At 36.9% G+C, this 26,038-nt stretch overlaps 2 protein-coding genes across 2 annotated transcripts in view; one reads left to right on the top strand and one right to left on the bottom strand.

Annotated features, from left to right (window-relative positions):
- Positions 1-16,470, bottom strand: part of LOC106055631 (acetylcholine-binding protein) — a 33,920-nt gene extending 17,450 nt beyond the window's left edge. Inside the window, exon 1 of the mRNA XM_013211972.2 lies at positions 16,319-16,470. Within this exon, the coding sequence (XP_013067426.2) occupies positions 16,319-16,388 (70 nt within the window). The 5' untranslated portion in view covers positions 16,389-16,470. The remainder of the gene's footprint in view (positions 1-16,318) is intronic.
- LOC106055632 (uncharacterized) overlaps positions 1-26,038 on the top strand; it is a 57,281-nt gene that overhangs the window by 6,418 nt on the left and 24,825 nt on the right. The window contains exons 2-3 of the mRNA XM_056012373.1: positions 12,992-13,079; positions 13,949-14,081. Of these exons, the coding sequence (XP_055868348.1) occupies positions 13,002-13,079; positions 13,949-14,081 (211 nt within the window). The 5' untranslated portion in view covers positions 12,992-13,001. The remainder of the gene's footprint in view (positions 1-12,991; positions 13,080-13,948; positions 14,082-26,038) is intronic.

Here is a 26,038-nt window from a genome sequence, read left to right as displayed (position 1 = left end):
AAATGTAAGAGATTTTTTTTAATTTTCATGGGGTCGAACTCAAATAGTTTTAAGATATATCTGACATATATGATTATGCCCCTGTATTGATGTAGGTGGTCTAATGTAGACTTAGGTATAATAAAATAAAATAGATATCATACACATACTTTAGCGTGGCCCAACAATTTAGCTGGGTTTATCAAACCTGTCAGTCAAACTATTAACTTATGACACTTTGGATTGTGTCCCTTAGACTCCACAAAATGCAAGGCCCTAATATGTTTAGATTTCTAGTGGCAAGAAACGTAGATCAAGTTGTATCAAATTTAATTGTTATCTCCAAGTTATGTCAACACACACACACACTACACTACACACACACACCCACTACACGCACATACACGCACTACACGCACATACACACACACACAAATACACAGCTTTCTTTAAAACCTGCAGATTTTTTTCGTAATCCTAGAGGTCTGTGTATGACTTGAGAGAAGGTCTGTGGGAACATGACTATGGGAACATGTCTATGGGAACATGTCTATGGGAACATGTCTATGGCAACATGTCTATGGCAACATGTCTATGGCAACATGTGGAAATATATGGGAAAATCTATGGGAAAATTATGTGCAGAAATGTTAACAGGTAAATCTCTAATAGAACATATGTTCGGGAAAATGTCAGTTGGAACTTATCTATTGGAAAATATTTATTGGAACATGTGTATGGAGAAATTTTAACGGGAACATGGCTACAGAGACTATTGGAAATCAGAGAATGGCTTTTTTCCTTGGCACAATCTGCAAAAGAGCCCACAACTCAGCAGCAATAAGCTGGCTAGAAGAAGAAGAAGAAGATCTAGAAACAGGTTTTGGCTGGAATGCACCTGTTCTCCTGACCGTCTTTATTGGTGCTACATAACTTCACTTTTTAGCCCCTTCATTTTGATTGGCCAAAAAAAAATTGCCATGGTTTGAGGCACAATTTAAATAATCTTTTTTTTTAATTTACGGTCCCAATAATTTTATATACAGTATGGGCGTAGGCAATGTATTGATGTATTAAGAAATCGCTTGCAGGAAGTTAAGGTTCTTTCTACCTAAAGAGTCATAAATTTTAAATTTATCTTTAAAAAAACAAAAAGCTAAAAGATTTATAACCCTCACATGTTTTAAGTGTTTCTCCTCATTCAATAATAAAAATCAAGACATGGGGAGACTATCTCAAGGGCAGTAACAATCACAAAGACTTAGGAGAGGTCTCACAGCAGGTTGACACTAAGACCAGAGGAGTTTACACAAGTAATCAGTAAACAACAATTGTTGCTATGTATATATAATAAATTTTTCTTATCTATAGGCTAAGCACATTGAGATACATGCTACTGTTCTTTGTACTCATGTGTAAATGACGTTGCAAAATATGGAGCCTAAACAATATATTATAAATTATGTAATTTCGGGAGATTTTCAGGAGCTCCTGGTAAATCGAAAGGAGGGCGCGGAAAATCTGTTATAAGTTATAATCTATATATATAATTCTCCTCTTCCCTCAAGAGTTTGGATGAGAAGAAGAAGTAAAGGAAAGACCATTCTTTTATTTCTGCGGTTAGTCACCCTACGAAAAAACAAGAGGGGAGGGGAGAACAAGTGGGTATTCACACGTCGCTGGACTGTCAAACCCTGCCTGCTCCCATCCCCCTTCGTCCTGCGGGAGGTTTGGACTAGGAAGTAAACTATCGTCAACTCTGAAGGAACATCCGAAACATGTAAAACATTTTACAAACAAACATTTTACAAACACTAAATAGCAGCGCCGAACTTAACCATTGTGACCAAGAAGTCATGGAAAGAAAACAAGTAATCTACTATGTATATTTACAGGTCACTAAATAGCAGGGCCGGACTTAACAATTGTGGAGCCCTATGGCGGGAATTAACCATTGTGGGGCCCTATGCGAAACGGATTTCGCGGAGCCAAGTTTGGGTAGTGAAGCGGACAATAAGTGAAATTTAAGAGTTTGTATTAGAAAATAAATTCGTCTATCATTTTATTCATTCATTTACTACGTACAGAATTACTTTACGTGCCTTGCGTTCAGCAAAGTCATGCAGTATATCATAATAATTCTGTTTCCTACATAGATCACGCTCAATAGCATGAATTACCAAATGTTTCAATCTATCTTTGAGAATTTTTGACATCAAGTAATTCTTCATTAGTTTGAGACGCGAGAAGCTTTTTTCACCATATTCCACAATTACGCTTATGCATAATGCCGTTTTTATTTATCGCGCGTTGGATTGGTGTTTTTCATATTGAGTGACACCCCAAAATGACAACTTTTGTCTTTAAATTTGCATATATTTTATGGACTTTTTCGTATATTTTGCAATTTCGAGAGATTTCCATGAGCTCCTGGTAAATCGACAGGAGGGCGCGGAAAATCTGTTTTAAGTTATAAAATGGTTTAATTTAATAAATTATACACCTTGAATTAGAGCGGGTTCCATGAAAGTGTGGGTCCTATTAAAGTGCGGGTCCACTGCGGTCGCATAGGTTGCAGTGGCCTAAGGCCGGCCCTGCAAAATAGCGGCACATGCTACGCCGCCGGCCGACCAGTATGGTTTAATTTAATAATTTATACACCTAGAATTAGCGCCGGTCCATTGAAAGTGCGGGTCCTATGAAAGTGCGGGACCCAATGAGGTCGCATAGGTTGCAGTGGACTAATGCCGGCCCTGCAAAAGAGCGGCGGCCGAGAAGTTTGCCTGTTGACAATCAACGAAACTATCAAATATTTATATACACACAAAATGTCGAACGATAATATCAGAATGCAAGAATGTCTACAAATGCAGATGATAATTTGCTTAGGTGACATAATTTTTCGAAATTAACTAAACTAACAAAAAAAGTTCTAGATTTAGTTTACACAGATACATAACACATGAACTAAATTTACATGAATAAGAAAATACTGGACTATTCATGAAGTGAGATATGAAAATATAAGGGAGGTAATCCCACTGGATCTACTCTGTGTAATGAACAGATGGAATTTATTAAAATGGGGTCTTTGCTATGATGATAAACATTGTTCATGTGTCTAGCTTTTATGAATTATAAAAAAAACAGCTTTGAATTTTCTGTGGTGACTTCGACTCTTTCCAGCGATGTTAAATGATTGCTTTAAGTTTCAGTTGTAAAATTAAGGACTAGTCTAGCATTCTACCTATCTACGCAGACCTATCTGTGACCTACATTTTGTTTGCCTTAACAACGTAGACAAAGCGCGTTATTATATAAGAAAACAAGGTTTACGTTTGTGCATTGACCTGCTGTATTTGTTTGCATGTAGATTTGTTCGTAAGTTAATAAAATAACAAAAATAACTTTTAAAAGCTTTTTTTTTTGTTGTTGCGAGAACTCGGAGACTTAAGTCAAGTGAAAGAAGCCCATGCCATTTCATTCATTTGCCCCCACAGTCTTCATATGCGAGAGTAACCTTTAGTGTCACCTATTATACCTTTGACCTTTAACACCATTATCCAAGCACTGAAGTTTATTGTGTAATTTTTGTTTGATTCCCTTTACCGATAAACCTTTTTTTTTTCTGTACTCAGGTCACAAAGAACTGTAACATTGATTTATTGGAAGAATGAAATAGATTTTCCCCGTCAATGTCGATAACTTGTAATTTTGTTTAATTAATTTTAATGCTACGTTTAAAAAAAAGTAATATCATAAAGTGCATTTTAATTCCGTTAATGTTACTATATGTTATAGGTATTAAGTGAGTCCCTTTATGGTTGTGTGTTTTAAACTTTCCCGCTTCTTGTGTTATTTGTATCATTGGTTGTTACATTAAAATATGGTTTTGATTATTTAATTTCACTTTGATATTTCTTTATGTTTTTATTTTCTTTCAAAAATGAATTAGGTTTCTTTTTTTTTTTTTATAATTGAAACATTAAACATCAATGCAGTTGTTGTTTTTTTTAATACACTTTGTTGGTCGCTCTATCCTGGGAGTTCACTGAAGCGTAGCAAAGTTGAACAGTTTACGTCATTGGTTCAAATGGACACCGCCCTGGGAGCTAGAAACTGTGTGTTTGTGTGTGTGTGCGTGTAAGATGAGTGTGTGTACTGATACAAGTTTTATTTTTACATTGTAGCACATGAAAGAAAGACGCCCTCTTTGCTACATCCCTGGATACAATGGGTTGCTTTTGTATTTCTAATAGACTTAATTCTGTTATTTAGTCAAGAGATCCATTTTGTACCGGAAGCCAGATAACCCTAAACTATGACTTCATCTAGGAACTATATTTAGAATCTCTGTATGACCCCTTTGTCTATAAAATTGCTTTTTGGTCAGTTTTATTACTATTATTTTGTATCTTTTTTAAGTAGTACTATATAAGTTTATATTTGTTCACGGTAAGGTCATGCCGCCGAACCGAGTGGGGGGGGGGGTATTGAATTTGAATCTCGTTGAAGACTGGGATGTTGAACTTCAGGATTGTTGAGACTCCCCTGAGTGCAGCCAACTTTTATTGGGTACTTGACGTAGGCTAAGGAAGTAAAGAATGTTTGGTCGTTGTTCTGGGCAAAATCCGCATGGAATTTCGTACACAGGTTCCTTTTAACTCATAAGCGCTCATTAAGAACCAGATTTGACATATTTGGTGCCTGAAGACCGTCAATAGCGAAAAAACCGCAAGCTATTCCAAACCTTTATTTTATTTCCGGTGTTTCCCGAAAAGGCTGCATTCTACGTGAAACGCATTAAAAAAAAACATCACACAAATTTCGTATTTTTAAATCAATTTTTTTTCTTTCTCTCTAAGTCTGCTTATTTTGAATATGACGTCATTTCCGTTTCCTTTCAGACGCGGTCTAAATTAAAAAAAGAAAAAACTAATCCTAATAGCAATAAAAAAATATGGGTCTAAATTCTTTTTCTTATGATTAAAAGATGTAGATAAAATGTTTAAAACTAGATGCTAGATATAAATTCGAAATCTAAAATGTGTGCGGTGATCAATCGGAGGATCCCTTTATACGCTGACTAAATTTAAAAAAAAACTAAATCCTAATACTTAGCATTAAAAAGATAAACAAAGATCTATTGTCTTTTGGCTACATTCAGAAGGGACAAATAAACGAATACAATTAATAAAACCAAATTGATATTTCTTTGTACTTAGAGAACAAAATACCAAAATAAATGGAGAAAGGAAGTGTGGAATTCTATTTGGGGCCTTCAGAACTTTTTTTTTCTCTAGTCCTGAAACTGAAGGTATGAAGAAATGTATTCGGCGACTACTACCGTGATAAGTAAAAGTGATATTACAATTAACGGGTCCAAAAAAATTGAGCTCGTTTTATGTATCAGGCGCGCATTATGAAACGGGTCTTTCCAAGTCAAAAGTATATGTCGGAGAAATTACGATGCGCAGGTTAAAAAAGAATAGGGGTTCCAGAGAGCGAAATAGAGAAAGAGAGAGAGAAGGAAAGAGAGATCGGGCCGTGAAATTTCATTGTAACAGATACTCTAATTCAGAGGCTTAAAAAGTATGTTAGGTTGACCGTTACAATAAAATTGACAAAAAAAATAAGGGGGTGTTCCCGCCATAAAAACAATATAATGCCTGGGAACCAATCAACTGGCTTAGCTGGTGTGTACTGTTAGGTATAATATAATCGATGTAATAGTTTACTTTAGAGCTTAATAATAATTTATGAACCAATAATTAGTACAATTCAACCCGAAGTCTTAGAATGAGATGTATATATCTCAAAATAACAGAGAAATGAATAGAGTGCACCACTTAGCAAACTAATTATAGGAAAACAAATTATGTCACTAGCCCAGACTCCACTAATTTCGATAAGAATAAACAAAAAGTTTAGTGCGTTTTGGTCCAATCCCTTTTATGGACATGTTGGGAGAAGGTTTCTGTGCTGCCTTAAGCGACCAACAAACAAAAGCCAGCTCAATTAAATCTTAAATTAATTTCTTAAAAATCTTAACCTAGATTTGAACTAGACCTTTCCTCCTCAGCCAGTAGAATTATTCAAACTCCAGATCTCAAGAAATCAAAGAAGGGACAGAAGAATGTCCGATGGGCCCTTGTTAATAGTACACAGCTGCAAACCTGTCTCTTATTGTCGTAAAACGTCTTGAAGAAACAACTCAGACATAACAACGACACAGGCCTATGTACTGCTAGTTGAGCTGTTCTTGTGTGTAGTAACCAGGGACGCGGACAAAATTTAGGTTAGAGAGAACAACCAAATCTAATGTTATGTGTTAAGTATAAAATGTAAACTTTAACTTTCTGATTTTGTAGTACATAAAATCGAGACCGTCTTGTCCTAGTTTACCGAAAAATACAAGTTTAAACAACGCTACACTACTTCCTTATTCGTTTTTTGTTTCCTCCCTCTTTCCCTCACTTCCCACTCTACTACATTCTACCACACTCCCCTCACATCCCACACACACTCCCACACTCCCCGAAACCCCAGTTCCCCCACTCTCATTTTTTATTCAAACCCCCCCCCCCCGACCCCCAGCTTTTCTATATTTTTTTGTTACTATGGATCTCAGATTGTTTAACAAGCTATTATATAGATTTTTTTTTTCAGTTGTAAAGAGTGGGCGCATACATTGGGACTGACATTTTTAATCGAGAGGAGGGGGTTGTTGTGGCCAAATATATCTTTTTTTACTTCTTTTCAATAAAGAAATATTAATAGTATACAATGTATTGGGCTCTACAGGACAGTTCTTACCGCCCAGGCTTTCCTCCAGAACAGTTTATGTTTTTTATTTCTGCTACAAAAAGTCACATATTTAATTTTCTGCTGGACTAGCAGCGCGTGACATTTGACAAATTTCCCTGACGATGTCAGTTGAAGTCAAATGTGCACACATACGCGAAATACCATTTTCAGTTCCAGTAATAGGACTCTTTCTTTCCTCCAGTCAACCAAACCATGAAGCAGAACCAGATACAAACTGCCAGACGTTACCCATTTCAAAGAACATGATTAACTTCTAAGTGAACCTATCGGGGGGATTATAGTCCAATAATCTCATTGCCAGCCGCGGCGTGCATAACCAGGGCACTCTTGATAGATAAATATGACTATGATTTAATAAAGTCTTTGGACAAAAAACATTTTTTTTTATAGACATCGATTTTGTTTTGTTTGCCGACTTAGAAAGTGTTCAATCATTGCCCGTTTAGACAACATTTTTATGGGAAAGAGATATTTACTTTGAACTGAATGCCAGACAAAAGTTCTATGGAGTGTGTGTTGGGTCTAGAACAGTCTTTTGAAGTGAGTGAGTCACGCTGGGACGACATGTTGATATAATATAGCTTGGAAGTTTAGTGATATGATTTAGATCGGAGTTACCTTACTTGAATTAGAAAAAAAGGGGGGGGGGAAAGATTAAAGCCAAAAGCAAGAATGCCTTAGCTCATTGTAAAACAAAAATTAAAGTTCCCTTTTCAGACCTTGTGATCTATGGGGCAGATGATGTAAAGGTCGGTCCTGTCTATCAAGTAATCCTTCCACTGATAGCTTTTGTAGGAAATCGGTTGTACCAGTTAGTCTTTATCAGAGCGCGTCCAGACACTACGAAAAGTTTCTTTATATAGAGATACAGTGACTAGATGTTCTCTTGATTTTGTAAAACACTTATCACGTTATTATACAAATTTGTGTTTTTGTTTCACAAAAAGCCGTGTCAGAAAAAAATATATATTGCTAGATGTTTATATTTAAAAAAATATTAAATGCATATGTTTAGTCTGGTCTCGCAAGGACATGCATCTTTAGTCAGATACAATACAACTAGTATGTCTGATACAGCACACCTCTTAATTCTTGTGCAGCACACAACTTTAGTCTGATATAACGCACATCTTTTCTCTGATGCAGCACACATCTTTAGTTCGATCTTGCCTGAACAGATGCAACTTAAATGTAATTCTTTAACCTGTACACCTATTTTAACACACACACACACAAACACAAAGCGGAGCAGTTATAAATGGAAATATCCATAAATGGGGAGACTTACTAGTACAGCTATGCTCCATAGAACTCATAATTGAAAATTAAAGTTTAGAGTTAGACAAACTTAAATATAAAAAAAAACAACAACTCTGCTTTGACCGAGACTGTCTTCGCACTTTAGTTTTCAATACACTGAAACACGTATTTTAAACTCTTTACCTAGATGTTGGATTTGATATTACTATAGTCCCGATGGTTCAATGTTTCGTTAAAAAAAATCTTTTTTTCACCTTTCTTAACATATACACCACTCACGCCGCACAGCTTATTTCACACACACACACACACTCAAACACGCCTTCAAACACGCACATATTCCCACAAACAGCAGCTGGAACAAATAGACCGGACGAAATAATTAGTTTTTCGTCAATCTCCATTGATTCAGTCTAACCGTCAAAAGTTGCCGTTGACCTAATTAGCCCAGCTGCGTGCTTCCCAGGTCTAAAACAGGTTTTCGACTACGTCAGCCAGTGATTTGTTTCAGCTTCTGTTTTATGGTAAAGACAAATTAATTGTCCAGATCCAGGAGTAGTTTGAATTCATTATTGATTCAATGGTGATTAACTTGAACTTGAGAGATCGATAACTGGAAATGTATGCGAAGTTGTCTGCAGTCACTCTGAGTTTATAATAATAATTATCTTTATTATCCAAAAGGAAATTTGTCCTACAATTAGTCCATTACATCCACACACAAAAAGCAACAACAAAAACTGATAACTATAGACAAAAAATATTCACAGCAGAGTCACTAAAAATGTACATGTTAAATGTTTACATCAAGTAGTTCAATTGTATTAAATGATTTGATTACCAAGGAAACAAAAACGTGTTTGTCTCTGTCTTTGTTATCGTTTTATTGTAGCTCCTTTGTGATAGTAAAATCACAAAGTCATGATCCAGAGAGGGATTTCGTATTTCTAAAATCTTTTTTAGTTTACTTATGAGTGTTTTTTTTTTTTCTCAAACAGCTGCCCAAATAGAGTTTGCCTTTTTTGTCCATCACCTTACTAGCAGCATATAGGATGTTACGTGTGTAACTGTAACTTATGACATGCTTTAAGCCAGAAATATTTGCTCCTTGTGATATTTCCTAGTCAGATATAAATAGTTTAAAACGTGTTCATCTTCAGAATCCGCAATGAATGCAGTGGCGTAGCTAGGAAATAGCCATCATTTGGGGGTCACGGGGGGCGTGACCTTTTTGGGGGCCCTTGCATTTTACGTAATATTTATTATAAAACAACCATTTCGAATACTCATTTGGGGGCCCCTCTCAAGTGGGGGTCCCAGAGATTTTCAAATTCCCCCCTCCCCTACCCTAGCTACGCCGCTGGAAGAATGTCTCCAGGTAAAACTCAAAATATTGATCATAACACAAAGCTTTCTCTGCTAGCGTCTGCGTTCTACTGACTGACTCACACCCAACTCCTAAAAGCAATAGACCTAGATCTTCTTTGTCACCAAGCTAATATCAACTCACTCACTCTGTCTAGTACCATTGGTGTACTCATTATAAATACCACCCCCCATGCTCGAATCAGGTTGAAACTTTGCCCAATTATTTTGTTGTGCCTAACAAAACATGAATCAGAAAAAAATTAACCAGTTGGTTTGATTAATTATTGGTAATCAATTATTTTGTTTGTTTGGTATCGAAAAGGGCAATAAATGCTACTCATTGAGAGATGTGGTGTATAAGTGGCCTTATTCCTCTTTTTTATTTTTGTACACGTTTGTTTCTCCCACTTCCCACTCTCGGATCAAATTGAAATTTCGCAGAATTATTTAAAGTCGATGACAATACACGAAAAAAAAAAGCTAATTAGTTCATCAATAAGTAGTAATTAATCCATATTGTTTTATATAAAAATAAGGAACTTATTCCTGCAGTATTGAGGTATATGGCAATGATCTTACAGTACTTTCCATTAGATTGGCTTTGTTTTTTTTTTTTAAGATTTTTATTTTTTAAATTTTCAATGTTCTAGAGAGAGAGAGAGAGATATGAAGAAGCAAAGAAAGTGAGAAAGAGAGAGAGAGAGAGAGAGAGTGAGAAAGAGTAAGAAAGAGAGAGAGCGAGAAAGAGAGAGAGAAAGAGAGAGAGAGAGAGATGAAGAAGGAAAGAAACTGAGAAAAAGAGAGAGAGAGAAAGAAAGAGAAAGTAAGAAAGAGAGAGAGAGAGAGAAAGAGAAAAAAGTGAGAGACTGGACAAGGTTGTGTTATCAATAACACATTCAATTAACTTCGGAGCAAGAAGTTTAAAAAAGATACTACATAAAGTCGACACCCTATACTAAAAATGACCCATCTATCTATTAATGTTCAAAGTCCCCCACCCAATACACTCGTGTTGTTTTAGTTTCAATTCTCAGTTTTCTTCATTAAATTGTACAAAGTTTGAAAGGTTCATTTTGAATACAATTTGTAAATATGTTTTTCTACTTTCTCGCTCCCTTCTGCTTCTTTCTATTATTTTTATTCGGTCTATGGAAATTAACTCTTTTTCATTCTCTGTCACGGCCAGGGTCGAGCTTCGTTATAGAGAAACCAAATTCATTGTAGTCTCCCTTTAACACTGAGACATTTTCTGGTGATTTGTCAGTAATGCCCTTTAACAAGTAATAAGGATCCTCTAAAGATCCTCGAATGTCTCTCGAATTCACTTGTCACAATACCCTCGGTTGATATAACCAGAGGATGTATTGTTAGTATAGTTAGCTTCCTCAGTCACTTGTATTGTTAGTATAGATAGCGTCCTCAGTCACTTGTATTGTTAGTATAGATAGCGTCCTCAGTCACTTGTATTGTTAGTACAGATAGCGTCCTCAGTCACTTGTATTGTTAGTATAGATAGCGTCCTCAGTCACTTTTATTGTTAGTATAGATAGCGTCCTCAGTCACTTGTATTGTTAGTATAGATTGCGTCCTCAGTCACTTGTATTGTTAGTATAGATAGCGTCCTCAGTCACTTGTATTGTTAGTATAGATAGCGTCCTCAGTCACTTGTATTGTTAGTATAGATAGCGTCCTCAGTCACTTGTATTGTTAGTATAGATAGCGTCCTCAGTCACTTGTATTGTTAGTATAGATAGCGTCCTCAGTCACTTGTATTGTTAGTATAGATAGCGTCCTCAGTCACTTGTATTGTTAGTATAGATAGATTCCTTAGTCACTTGTATTATTAGTATAGATAGCGTCCTCAGTCACTTGTATTGTTAGTATAGATAGCTTCCTCAGTCACTTGTATTATTAGTATAGATAGATTCCTCAGTCACTTGTATTGTCAGTATAGATAGCGTCCTCAGTCACTTGTATTGTTAGTATAGATAGCGTCCTCAGTCACTTGTATTGTTAGTATAGATAGCGTCCTCAGTCACTTGTATTGTTAGTATAGATAGCGTCCTCAGTCACTTGTATTGTTAGTATAGATAGCGTCCTCAGTCACTTGTATTGTTAGTATAGATAGATTCCTTAGTCACTTGTATTATTAGTATAAATAGCGTCCTCAGTCACTTGTATTGTTAGTATAGATAGCGTCCTCAGTCACTTGTATTGTTAGTATAGATAGCGTCCTCAGTCACTTGTATTGTTAGTATAGATAGCGTCCTCAGTCACTTGTATTGTTAGTATAGATAGCGTCCTCAGTCACTTGTATTGTTAGTATAGATAGATTCCTTAGTCACTTGTATTATTAGTATAGATAGCGTCCTCAGTCACTTGTATTGTTAGTATAGATAGCTTCCTCAGTCACTTGTATTGTTAGTATAGATAGATTCCTCAGTCACTTGTATTGTCAGTATAGATAGCGTCCTCAGTCACTTGTATTGTTAGTATAGATAGCGTCCTCAGTCACTTGTATTGTTAGTATAGATAGCTTCCTCAGTCACTTGTATTGTTAGTATAGATAACGTCCTCAGTCACTTGTATTGTTAGTATAGATAGCGTCCTCAGTCACTTGTATTGTTAGTATAGATAGCGTCCTCAGTCATTTGTATTGTCAGTATAGATAGCGTCCTCAGTCACTTGTATTGTTAGTATAGATAGCGTCCTCAGTCACTTGTATTGTTAGTTTAGATAGCGTTCTCAGTCACTTGTATTGTTAGTATAGATAGCGTCCTCAGTCACTTGTATTGTTAGTATAGATAGCGTCCTCAGTCACTTCATCCCTAAGCTAAGATGTTCATATTGTCCTCTTTTTTTACTATTCCAGTTTTCCTTTTATTGTGGGCCAGTGGTGCGGTGATGTTCATGATGGATGCGGATTTTTTTTTTTTTATAAACAGTAAATCTGGGCGGGTAAAATCCACGTCTTGTCTGTCAAAATAGGTCTAACCTAGTATATTCAGGGCCGCCTTAGGCCGATGTGACCGATTTCTCCGAATCGGGCCCCGCGCCTGGCAGGTCCCAGCAATTTACATTATTAGCCATGGCTATTGTCACATGCTATTAAAGATATAGGACTTAAAGGGTTAACATACTTAGCGCATCTTACAAGTGACGTAACTTTGATTAACCCACTGATGCGTTTGAGTTGCTTCCTTTGCCTGTTTTCAATATAAAGAATTTTAGGAACTGCTTTTCATAACTTTTAGTTCTAATAACTCGGTCCTGTACTTCTGTGACAAAGCCTTCTGTTTTTGGGTTGAGATGACCTGTTTTGAACCATGCCAAGGAAGTGGCATTGTCACCGTGGCATTGTGACAAGAATTTTCCGTGGAGTGCAATTCTTTTCCCATTATTATTATTATTAAAATGTGTTAATTAATATGCATTCTCTGAGACTGTCAGGATCGGGCTTCATTTTAAAGGGAGATAAAAACTCTTCTAGTCCCATTCTATTATTGTTTTTTATTGCTATTTTTTTTGTATTTTGTTTTTTTTTCCTGTCTCTCAGATTGAAAGAAATGGAGGAAGAGATTACGGCGGCAGTACAACAGAAAGACAAACTAAACGGAGAACGAACCAAAGTCTTTGATTTTGAGGTAGGCTAATGTACTTTATGCAAAATATGTAGGTCGCAACTGGGCCTGCACCATCACGTGCAATACTGCACTCATCTATAAAAATAAAAACTCTCTTCTTGCAATTTATTTAAAGAATAGCTTTGTTAGTTTACATGTGACTGTTTGCTGTTAATGTACATTGTTTTGACATTTATATTGTATTGGCTTCCCCGGCCACAGTGGCGGTGAGAGTAGTTATTTAATTTAAGTATTATGAAAGGTTTGATCGAGATAAAATACAGCCCCTGGCTAAAAGGAATATTCTAAGTTGGAATTGCCGTTTGGGATTGAGATGATGACTTCATTGTCTTGATAATGACCGCGATCCAGTCCACACCCGGTACCAAAGATTAGCCTACTTGACATGTGTGTAATATATGTGTTTATTTCTATCCTCGTTACACTGAGAGCACTGCATTACCTCTCTTGGTCACGTGTCTCTAGTGATTTCCCCCTTTTCATAAATTGCAAACCAAGACATACCCATATCAACCTAAGCCCAATGTTCAAGAGCATGCAGAATATCTTACTGTCTGATTCCGCAGAATCTCAGTTCGTTTGGACTTGAAGATTTTTGTTTAAGGTGAAAAGACCCGTGATGGCTTGACTGAAATCTAGATGACTGTTTTAGGTCATCTGTCAGTACGACAGAGCACCCGCAGGGTTTTCCTTACAATGATAATCCAGGCTTATCAAAGTAGATCTAATTATATAGTAGTCCTACTCCTATGAGGTCTGTCATAAAAAGATTTCTGAATAGTGATGGTCCTTACCAGGACTGAGGTTAATCTAATCTCAAGAGTCTCCTATCGATTGCATGCTAGTTTGTTGTATTTTATTTTACACAGGGGAAGCAATCTAACTTGGACAAACTCGTGGCTCTTATTCAGAAGGAGCCTCACTTAAGGACAGACTTTGAGTGTCACGAGTGCTCCCCCTTTCTTAAAAAGCACATTCAGTGGTTTAACTCCCTGAAACTAAGTAAGTCATTTGCCTATATCCTATCAGTCTGTCCGTCTCGTACTGATCCCTTGACTTCTTTTTTTTAAAGACAAGACGTAACTAGTAAGACAAGCAAAGTTTCACACTCCTTCAGAAATGAAGTCATCTAGGCATGTTTTTATTTCTACCTCTCTTACTCGTTCTTTCTCTATCTTGCTTTATCTTTATCTTTCTCTCTCTTTCTCTCTCTCTCTCTCTCTATTTCTCTCTCTCTGTTTATTCGCGCTCGATCTTTTTCTTTCTCACTATTACTTTCTCTTTTTCTTCAAAATCTTTTCTAACTTTTTACTTTCTCTACTTACATTCTTTTTTTCTCTCTCTTTCTCTCTTCAATCTCTTTATTCTACCTGTTACCTTATTTTATTCTACTATTTCTTTATCCTCTCTCTTTCCCGCTCTCTCTCTCTCTCTCTCTCTCTGTGAAAATGACCTTCAAACTGGATGACTTAAGTAAAAGCAACAAAATAAATCACTATGTGTAATCAAACATTACTAAGTAACATTGCGATAATACCTAGCATCATGGGCGTAGCCAGGGGGGGGGGGGTTCGGGGGTTCACCCCCCCCAAATCAACACCCCCCCCCCCACGCTGGGGAGGGGATAGGAATTCAGTAATTGATTTTTTGCTTTGATTTTGTTTATTTTTGGGTGACATTTTAATACTATACCATCACTTGTCCCATCGCAGCCAAGGGGTTTTGAGTTTAAAACCTCCTACTAGGGGGGGGGGGGTTGAGTTTAAAACCCCTATCAGGGGAATTTGAGTTTAAAACCCCTGTCAAGGGGTTTTGAGATTAACAAATAACATAAGACCTATGTATTTTTTTTTAGTGCTATAGAAGTCGAACTAGTGTTAACATACTCGAGTGGATCTAAAATTGGACCCTGAAATCACAATCTATCTATCTATATATATATATAATTCTCTTCTTTCCTCAAGAGTTTGGACGAGAAGCAAGAAGTAAAGGAAAGATCACTCTCTTATTTCCGCAGATAGTCATCCCACGAAATAACAAGGGGGGGGGGGGGGCGGAGAGAAGACATGGGTATTCACACGTCGCTACGGATGGCTGCGCGCTGGACTGTCCAACCCTGCCCGCTCCCACCCCCCTTCGTCTTGCGGGAGGTTTGGACTAGGAAGTAAACTATCGTCAACTCTTAGGAACATCCGAAACATGTAAAACATTTTACAAACACTAAATAACAGGGCCGGACTTAAGAATTGTGGGGCTCTATATGAAACGGATTTCGCGGGGCCAAGTTTGGGTAGGGAAGCGGACAATAAGTGAAATTTAAGAGTTTGAATTGGAAAATAAATTCGTCTATGCATTTTATTCATTCTTTACTACGTACAGAATTACTTTACGAGCCTTGCGTGTAGCAAAGTCATACAGTATATCATAATAATTCTGTTTCCTACATAGATCACGCTCAATAGCAAGAATTACCAAATGTTTCAATCTATCTTTGAGAATTGTTGACCTTAAGTAATTCTTCATTAGTTTCAGGAGTGAGAAGCTTCTTTGACCTATTTACACATTTATGGCTAATGCATAATGCCGTTTTTATTTATCGCGCGTATGATTGGCGTTTTCCATATTGAATGACACCCAAAATGACAATTTTTGTCTATATATTCTGTATATTTTATGGACTTTTTCGTATTTTTTGCAATTTCGGGAGATTTCCAGGAGCTCCTGGTAAATCGACAGGAGGGTGCGGGAAATCTGTTTTAAGTTATAAAATGGTTTAATTTAATAATTTATACACCTTGAATTAGCGGGGGGTTCTATGAATGTGTGGGTCCTATTAAAGTGCGGGGCCCACTGAGGTCGCATAGGTTGCAGTGGCCTAAGGCCGGCCCTGCAAAATAGCGGCGTATGCTACGCCACTGGTCGACTAGTAAATATATAATTCTCTTCATGGCTCAAGAGTTTGGACGAGAAGAAGTAAAGGAAAGATCACTCTTTTATTTCTGCGGATAGAGTTACCTCACGAAAAAACAAGAAAGCAAAAAGGGGGGGGGGGAGAACAAGTAAAATAAAAAAAAAATAAAAAAAAGAACCCTAACCCTGTTATTAAATTAAAATTTTAAAATGGTGAACAAACAGGTTTGGGCTATAACCTCAAAATGACGCCATCTTTGTTTCCTAATCGTTAAGACAAAGGAATACCAGTCGTGTAATATATACATCAATACTAAGTGTATCCATACCTTCGACTTCATGAGTCCTCAGGGTAGAGGCACACATCAATACAATACACACGATGAGTACAGCTTTCATGGTCACGTGAGCAGTCTGTTTGTTTGCTACTCAACCCGAGTGTGAGAAATCCTAAAGTCTACTCACATTATTCGCTCACAGTTTTTATAACCATGTTTGGAACAGCAACAGACCGGCAGGGTAATTAGTTCCATTAAGTCAAGTAGTCCCTTTAAGTCAAGTAGTCCTGTTAAGTGAAGTAGTCCTATTAAACATTTGGGTTTTGATTAAGGTAATTCAAAAGTAGTGGTTCTCCATCCCAAACTACCAGTCCTTTAGATGTTGAATTGATGCGATAGGGTGCCAGTGATACACTTCAATTCGCGAGATAGACAGGCTAGCGGAAGTAGCCTATATAGCAGCGGTTCTCAACCTTTTAAGCTCGGCGATCCCTTTTTACAATCTCCCACTCTGCCGCGACCCCCCCCCCCGACACACACATACAGCAACAGAAGAGTAGACAATAGCAATCCATATATTCGATGGTCTTAAGCGACCCCTGGCAAATAGTCAATCGATCCCCAAGGGGGTCGCGATCCACAGGTATCTATTAACAAATAGTTGAAGTAAAATCAGAACTAAACAAGGTTACAAAGACAGTTTGTGTGGAGACACAAACTCAAAATCGGCCCCCGAAGTGGTCCACCCAGGCAGGTAAAAAGGCAGGTGCACATAACCTCTATTACAAAATGAATAAAGTATAACACTTTAAATGGGGAATCCCTTAACGTGAAAAATTCCTGCTATATACATTAATATATACAAGTACTTCACATTCACATTCAAGGCATCTGAAGATCCCCCATCAATGAATATATTGTTTATGATTCAGTTTCTCTCCTCACCATTTTCTCAAGCATATTGAATTCAATTTAAAAATACAATTCTTCGTCTGCATGTCTGTGTGTCTGGCCAAAAGTTTGTACACGTTATTTCTCCGACAACCATTCTCGGATTAAGCGGAAAATACGCACAATTATTACTTTTACCTGAGAACACAAGGATCAATTTAAAAAAAAAACAACTAATTAGCTGATTAACTATTGGTAACTAATTAAATTGTTTGGTATCTCAAAGAAGGGAAATAAATAGTACTTGTCTACTTGACTAAAATGGTGTTATAAGCTGAATTAATCCCCTTTAATAGATTGTCGTTTGCCTGACTGATCCAAACTAATTGATACACATAATTAAAGCTTTGTTTTGGAATTATTTTTTTTATTATTTTGCTTGTTTTTTTTTAGTTGACACCAATGAAGGTCAGTTTAGCGACCTTGACACAGTGGCGTAGCATACATGGCGCGAAGGGGTTCAATGAACCCGGGCCCACGGCCATCAGGGACCCACAGCCTGAAAACAATGCAACGGGGCTCATTGCCTATGGGTCCATGACTCATGAACAGATGGGACCACCTTGAAAACTTGGGGATGACACCTAAGTGAAAAAAAAATGCACTTTAGTAAAAACCTGTAATAAATAGAATTTAAAAAGCTCCCTCAAAATATTCTGAATTTATATGAACTTCAATAAAATATGAACTAAAGTTTGAAGCTTTAATGTAAGGGACCACTCTCCATCAGGTTTATTATAATGCTGGCTAGCCCTAATACAGCGTTTGAAAGGATAATCGTTTCCATATCGTCCCATTCTTTTTTTCCCCTGTACGTTCATAAAACCATTGTTAGTATTTACACGTATGGGGGGGGGGGGAGAAGAGAGGGTAAGGGGAGAGTTTGGTTAAGAAAATATTACTGTGTTGTACAGGGGGTAATGAGGCGCGGTGGCTGAGCGGTAAAGCGCTTGACTTCCGAACCGGGGACCGGGGTTCCAATCCTGGTGAAGGCTGGGCGCCTCTGAGTCCACACAGCTCTAATGGGTACCTGACATTAGTTTGGGAAAAGTAGAGGCGGTTCGTCGTTGTACTGGCCACATGACAGTATTAACCGTAGGCCTCAGAAACAGATGACCTTTACATCATCTGCCCTATAGACCACAAGGTCTGAAAGGGGAACTTTACTTTACTTTTTACTGGGGGGGGGGGGGAGGAGGGGGACGACAATAACTATTAGGTCTATAGGGATTGTCCTGACAGGCACGAATTGAAACTTCGATACAGCTGATAGTTATTCAATTTTCTTAAAGCTGAATATGTTTTTAATTTTGTTTTGTATTTAAAATATTGTTTGTAACCCTGCCTTGCGCCAATTCCTGGGATGAGCACTAGCGCACTGTTGAACGTAAACAGGAAGACACTAGAATGGAGAGAAGAACAGTGCATCAGGGATTGTGAAGAGTCTGAATGTTTGGGAAACTAAGAGGCCAACTTTTGTGCTGCCTGAATGTTGTAGTAGGGACCTGGAGCGAAGCGGGGTACTATAGGTACTATAGGACATCCATTCTGCACAATTTTTCTCTTTCATTGGTGACAGCGCTCAGACAAATAAAAAGTTGATCAAATTAGTTTTATTTTGTTTATATACTGTTTAGTGATCTCCGATGACGGAACATCCAAAGAAATGTTAATTAGATTGTCATTTCTAGGTTACCATATTTGTGAGAACCAGACGTCTGCAAAATTGGCTGAACAAATGCTCCAAGTAATTAAAAAAAAACGATTTATTTTTAAATAAACTTCGAGGCTAAAGCTATGATAGGAAAGTATCCAGATCTGACCTCTACATCTATAAGCTGATGATGTCGTTTGTTTCGGTGGCCCACGGTTAACAGATGACCAGCACAACGACCAACCGTCTAAACTTTTCCCCAACTAATGTCAGGTTACCATAAGAGCTGGGTGGACTTAGAGGCGCCCTAAAAATTTCGAAATTCAAAATCCTGGAGCAGTAGAGTAGCTAGGAGGGGGAGAATCTGAAAATCCCCCCTGGCCCCCACTTCAGGGGGGGCCCCAAATGAGTGGGGTTTTTTTTTACATTGAATATTAAATATTACACAAAATGCTGGGGCCCCCAAAGAGGTGAAGCCCCCCCCCCCGGACCCCCAAATGATGGCAAATTCTTAGCTACGCCCTCTTCGAGAGGAGCCTTTGTTTCATGGTCCGCACGTACAATGCTTGTTCGCTAGAGTGTGATGTGCGAATCTCGTGGAGGCAGTGATCTTTCCCTGAAAGTTGAAAGTTTGGTTGTCTGTAGCAGTCTGTAGCAGTCTCATCTGTTACACCTCTCATCACCATAGTAACGATACGTCACTCTGGCGCCATTGTTTATCATATACAACGCTTAAACTCTTTTTCTTTCTTGTATGTTTGTAGTGTAGTGTTCAGTGGCGTAGCAACCATTGCGCGAAGAGGTGGAGGTCATCCGAGACCATTAGTTATAGTCGGCCTCTACACTGACTAGCGAGCTGTGGGCAGTGGAGAACAACAGCTCGTTGCCACGTCTTACAGACCTGTGGTCGATTTAGATTTTCTTTTCGCCGACTACGTTTGTCCTCGGCTGCGGATAACAACTAGAATGAAGATGATAATAATAATAATAATAATAATTATAATAATAATAATAACCAGCCCTATCAGAATCAGCCTACCTAGGTCGCCATAACCAAGTTGCAAAGTTAATACACCAACAACTGGCTTTGACGTACAATTTGATCGGTAAGGACACTCCTCTTTATTATAAATTCTCTCCACAAGAGGTTCTCGAGTCTACTGAACATCTGCTGTACTGGGATAGGCCTATTCTGACCGACAAAACGGTAGATTTCAATCACCCGGATCTGCTGTTCATTGATAAAAAAGAAAAAACCGCTACCATTATCGACATCGCCGTACCACTGTCTCATAATTTAAGAAAAACTGAGATAAACAAGATTACAAAGAGAGTTTGTGTTACACAAACTCAGAGGCGGCCCCCGTCGAAGTCGGATCCCTGTCGGATCTGCATATTCGCAAATAATATTCAAGAGGTGATTTAATTTTGATGTAAAATGTTTTACACGTTTCGGATGTTCCTTCAGAGTTGAAGATAATTACTTCCTAGTCCAAACCTCCCGCAGGACGACGGGGGATGGGAGCGGGCAGGGTTTGAACCCTGGGCCATCCATAAATCTGAACGACAGTCCAGCGCGCAAATAGCACGACCAGGCAGCCATCCAATGGTCAAAAGTAATAATGTTTCAAAGATTCATTTGCCGTAAATTTAAATTTAAATTTAATAAAAAAATAGTAGATTAGTTTTAGTATATTAAAACATTACAATATTGATCAGAACGTTTGGAAATGAAAATCTACACATTTTTTTTACACTTTAAGTTTAGAAATTGAAATTCTACATCTTAATCTAGTCTATTTTAGTCTAAACTAGATCTAGAAATTCTAGATCTAGACTCTAAAATAATTTTAATTAGAATATAAATCCAGATCTAGATATACTGTAATAAAAATCTAGATCTAGTTTAAAAAATCTAGATTAGATCTAAATCAAGATATCATTCCTTTTTTAAACGCGAGTCACATAACGAGGCTTAATAAACATTACTATACCGAGTTCTTTTTTCATTTCATTTGAAGAATTAATTCCATATAACGTCAGAGGGAAAAAAAAACACTACGTCACACGGCCTAGCTAGACTAAAAATCGCCTTCATCTATAAGAGCCATTTATCGAGTGTTCATAGACTTTGGTGCACCGAGTGCGTTCTTTAAGCATTTCATTTAAAGAATTAATTCCATATGACGTCAAAGGAAAAAAAACACTACGTCACACGGCCTAGCTAGAATAAAAATCGCCTTCATCATTACGAGCCTTTTATCGAGTGTTCATAGACATTGGTGCACCGAGTGCGTTCTTTTAGCATTTCATTTAAAGAATTCATTCCATATGACGTCAAAGGAAAAAAAAACACTACGTCACAAGGCCTAGCTAGACTAAAAATCACCTTTATCAACACGAGCCATTTCTCGAGTGTTCATAGACATTGGTGCACCGAGTGCGTTCTTTTAGCATTTCATTTAAAGATTTCATTCCATGTGACGTCAAAGGATAAAAAACACTACGTCACACGGCTTAGTTAGACTAAAATATGTTTTCATTAATACAAGCAATTTTTTCGAGGGTTAATAGACATTGGTGCACCGAGTGCGTTCTTTTAACATTACATTTAAAGAGTCCATTCATATGACGTCAAAGAAAAAAAATTCCATTACCTCACAATAGGCTAGTACCGGTACCATAAAAAAAATGTCTTTATTTACACGAGATATTTAACGAGGGTTCATAGACATTGGTGCACTGAGTTCTAATAGAATTTATTTAAAAAGGATCAAAGCCACATTGTTTTTGCGTTTTGTCTGTCAGTCGGTCTGTCCGTTATCTTGATATAAAAAAAACAACTAAAAGTTATTAAAAATTGATTAACCTTTATTTTACGTTTCAAAACATCGCAATAATTTTTAGGTATGAACACAATTGAAAAGTTTATATAATAGATTGTTCCGGATGTTTGTATAAATAGTAAAAGAAAAAGAGAATTTCAGATAAATGTAATACCGTTAATTAAATTTTTTGGATGGTCTCGTATAAAAATTAGATGTACTACAGCCACGTGGAGAGATTTTCATACCTTACTTTGGTGTTTGGATTCTGTTTTCCTTAAAAATCGGAACATAATATTAACGATAATTAGATTTTTTAGTGTTTTAGGTAGAAAGTTAAATGTACTGTAAGAGAGTAGTGAGTTAAAATATTTTTCATAAAAATCCGTAAAAACATTATTTCGTAAATGAGAAGATTATTTGTTTATTAATTAGAAGAGGGAGTTCAAACAATTATTTGGCGTTAGTAGATTTTTAAATAAATTCGGAAATTTCTGGCGACGATTTGTAAGAAACAAAATCCGGAACTTTCTTTATTGATTACAAAACTTCTATGTTATGTTTGTTTTACAAGAAAATTAAATGTCTAAAAAGTAATTTTCAGTAATCAATTCAAGTAAATTACTTTTTTTAAAAGCCTTATGCGATTTCAAACAATCATTAGGCATAATTTATGTTCTATAAAACAATATCCGGAACATTTTTACACTTAATGAAATATAAGTCAGTATAGAGATTATGATTTAGCATTAATATGCTATTTACATAAAAAACGGAACAACATATTATTGATAATGTGTTTTTGCAACGTTTAAGCATGGAAATTTAATGTAATATAAGTTAGAAGATCAAATAAACATTTGTTGGCGTTAATTAGTTTTGCACAAAAAAATCCGGAACAATCAATTTTAGATACTTAAAACTATTGAGATGTTATGGGAGGAACATTAAAGGGTAAATCAGATTTTCAATAGCTTTTAGAGTTCTAGTTTTTTAAATCTAATCGTGACGGACAGACCGACCAACAGACAAAACGCACAAAAATAAGCTTCTTTTATTCGGATGGGGGCACTAAACAAAAAATAAATAAAATCTGATTTTTAAAAAAAGTTTAAGGAATTGGTTTAGCACCTAATCGTGTTGCGACGTTACGCTACTGCACGAAAATCGCTGCATAAAAAGTCCATTTAAAAAATGTGCGTGATATTTACATACAAAGTTCATTATTAGCCTTTATAAACAAACAGAAATGTTTTCTTTTAATTTTAGCAGCTAGTTGACCAGAAAAAACGTCTTTAACTATTATTTGTATTTGTTGTAAACATTTCCTGTACATTTTAAAAATATATTTGACTTATTGATACTGAAAATACACAAAAATTGTCCATCTTTGTTAGCATATTGTAACATTGCCTCCCTTACATTTACGTAATTGTTTTAGAATTGGTGTATTTTTATGAAAAAATCGCTTGCATAATTAATTTTATAAATTAAACGGTTTGCTTTTAGAAAACCAAAAGTAGCGGTTGCACCTAAACTTTTCAAGCCGGATTTAATGATGAAATAATATTTTTCATATCTCTTCTAGTTTTCGAGATCTGAGTGTGACAGACGGACAGACGGACAGACGGACAGACGGACAGACGGACAGACGGACATTTTGCACAAACCTAATAGCGGCTTTTTCCCCTTACGGGGGCCGCTAAAAAACAAAGAAAATATGGGAACCTAGGCTTGGAGATTAAGCGTCTATGGAAATTGTCCAAAATAACAATATACCCCATTGTTATATCAACCGAGGGGATAATAACAACTGACCTCACAGACACCTTCAAGGCCCTTAACATTCCTAGTAACATCTTCGTTGCCTGTCAGAGGGCGGTACTGCTGCAGACCTGTCACATCACCAGAAAATTCCTCAGTTGAAGCTGTTAAAGGGACTACGATGAATTTTGTTTCTCTTTAGCGAAACTCGACTCTGGCAGCGCCAGAGAATGACTACTCGTTCATTTCTAACATAATAATAATAATAATAATAATAATAATCTTTATTGTCCGTAGGGAAATTTGTCTTAGGCCTACAATTTGTGCATTACACCAAACAAAACATTATAACAATTTAAAAAAAAAACACTAAATGTACCTCCACACTAGATTCATTCATAATTTACATGTGAAAAGATGATATCAGATTATTCCTTTTTCAAAAGTAAATCGCCAGGGGAACAAAAGAGTTTTTGTGTCTGTTTGTCGCATTCGTTTCCAACATAATAATAATAATAAATGTGTAAACATTGTGAAATTGCTCTATTCTATAAATTATGTTCGTTTTTTTTGTTTTATTGTTATTGTTTCTTTAATATTACGGCAGTTAATTACTAGTTAAAATACTTGAATTTATATTATAAGAAAAGGTAAGTCGTTAATTTGTTATAAAAAATACTGCCACAAATTAAGCTTGCGCCAACTTCGAAAACATCTCGAATATTGCTTTATTATTATACTTTCAAACAATTGTAAAAGTCAAACTAGAGTTTCCCAGTGTGTCAGACGAGCTCGTAATTATTTCTCCCGCTTCGTGTTTTTGTGTTTTTTTTTACAAAGCCAAAAGAGTCGAATTGCCGAAGAAAAAACATCCCTCCAAGCGTAAAGTCCTTATTTTGCATCATTTATTGGTGGGCGAAAAACAAATTCTCAAAGTTCCATTACTAATTAGTAGACTCTAGTTCCATGGTATTAACCAATCGATTTAGGCTTTAAAAAAAACTAGGACAAAAAAAAATTGTTATTGACTTCTTATTTTGGTTAAATCTCAAATATATTAAAATAAGTGTAACTTAATAAGTTATGTTTTTAATCTACACAAAAGAACTGCTATTTAAGCCATTTCGCTGTATCGTATACGTAATTAAATATTTAGGATTCTTTTACATTTCTTTGTTATTTCCTTTACATAACTGATCACGTCATAGGGTACGCACGCTGGACTGTCGTTTGGTCGTCTCGATGGTCGCGGGTTTACACCCTTCCAGCTTCCATCCCCCGTCGTCCTGCGGGAGGTTTGGATTAGGATTCAAATTATCTTAAACTTATTCGAGATCTGTAAAACATTTTTTTTTTAAATACATTTACACTTGGCTTAAATATTAGAGCTGGCCTAGAATACGTTCACAGCTGGCCTAGTAAATACCACCACAGCTGAAATAGAATACGTTCACAGCTGGCCTAGTAAATACCCCCACAGCTGAAATAGAATACGTTCACAGCTGGCCTAGTAAATACCCCCACAGCTGAAATAGAATACGTTCACAGCTGGCCTAGTAAATACCCCCACAGCTGAAATAGAATACGTTCACAGCTGGCCTAGTAAATACCCCCACAGCTGAAATAGAATACGCTCTCAGCTGGCCTATAATATGATAACAGCTGGGTTATTAGAATAAAGATGAAGTAGAATACGCTCTCAGCTGGTCTAGAATATATTCACAGCTGGCCAATAAGAATACCTCAAAGCTGAAAAAGAATAAGATTACAGTTGGTCTAGATTATATACCACACTCACAACTCAAAGCTGTGACGTGACAACGAGCTGTTGGTCTAAACAGCCCACAGGTTGTGACATCGCATGTCAGTGTTGTGGCCTACTAGAAACGATTGATCTCGATACCACGTGACTAGGCACTCATCGTGCGCTTCAGTCTTCTTGACATTCCCCCCCCCCCTCCTTTTGAAATCATCTTTTAATTGTCGAGGAGTTGATCTTAAGGCACTTGAAATTCTAGGCCAGCAAAAAGAGCTAAAGCTCCCCTAGAGCTAAAGCTCCCCTCCTCCAGCTTGTCTCAACAATGTGTTCTGTATGATAGAGACCTAAGCAGGTGTCCCTATTTCAAACCTCTATTTCCAGTGACTCGGGTCTTGGGACTCTCGCATTAGATACGAGGCCGAAGGCCGAGTACATCAGAAACCCGCACCATTTCTCTTCTCTTTACTATGCTAACCGTTTGTGACTCGCCGTCATCAGAAAAACCTAACGATCATTGGGATAATGAGGACGCACAGACGCTCCAATTTCCAACAGACTTTTTCGAAGGTACAAAGAGATGTCTCTTCGACATGTGCATGAGTCTACTAGATCTACTCCCATCTTTTGCAACGAACGCGAGCCAGTGTCAACAAACCAGTGGACACGTTTTACTGCTCGTGGGAAGTCAATGTGGACATTGTAGAATATCACTAGACATTATGAAATATTTAGACTATCATTAGACAGTTTCAAACAACGAAATATACTATAACTATTCATAAAGTATTAACTAGCCTATCACTAAATATTTTTAAATA

This window comes from Biomphalaria glabrata, chromosome 15, assembly GCF_947242115.1.
Source record: "Biomphalaria glabrata chromosome 15, xgBioGlab47.1, whole genome shotgun sequence".
NCBI classification, from domain to species: Eukaryota; Metazoa; Mollusca; class Gastropoda; family Planorbidae; genus Biomphalaria; species Biomphalaria glabrata.
The sequence above is the reverse complement of the archived record's forward strand: the minus strand, read 5'-3'. Positions and strand labels throughout refer to the sequence as shown.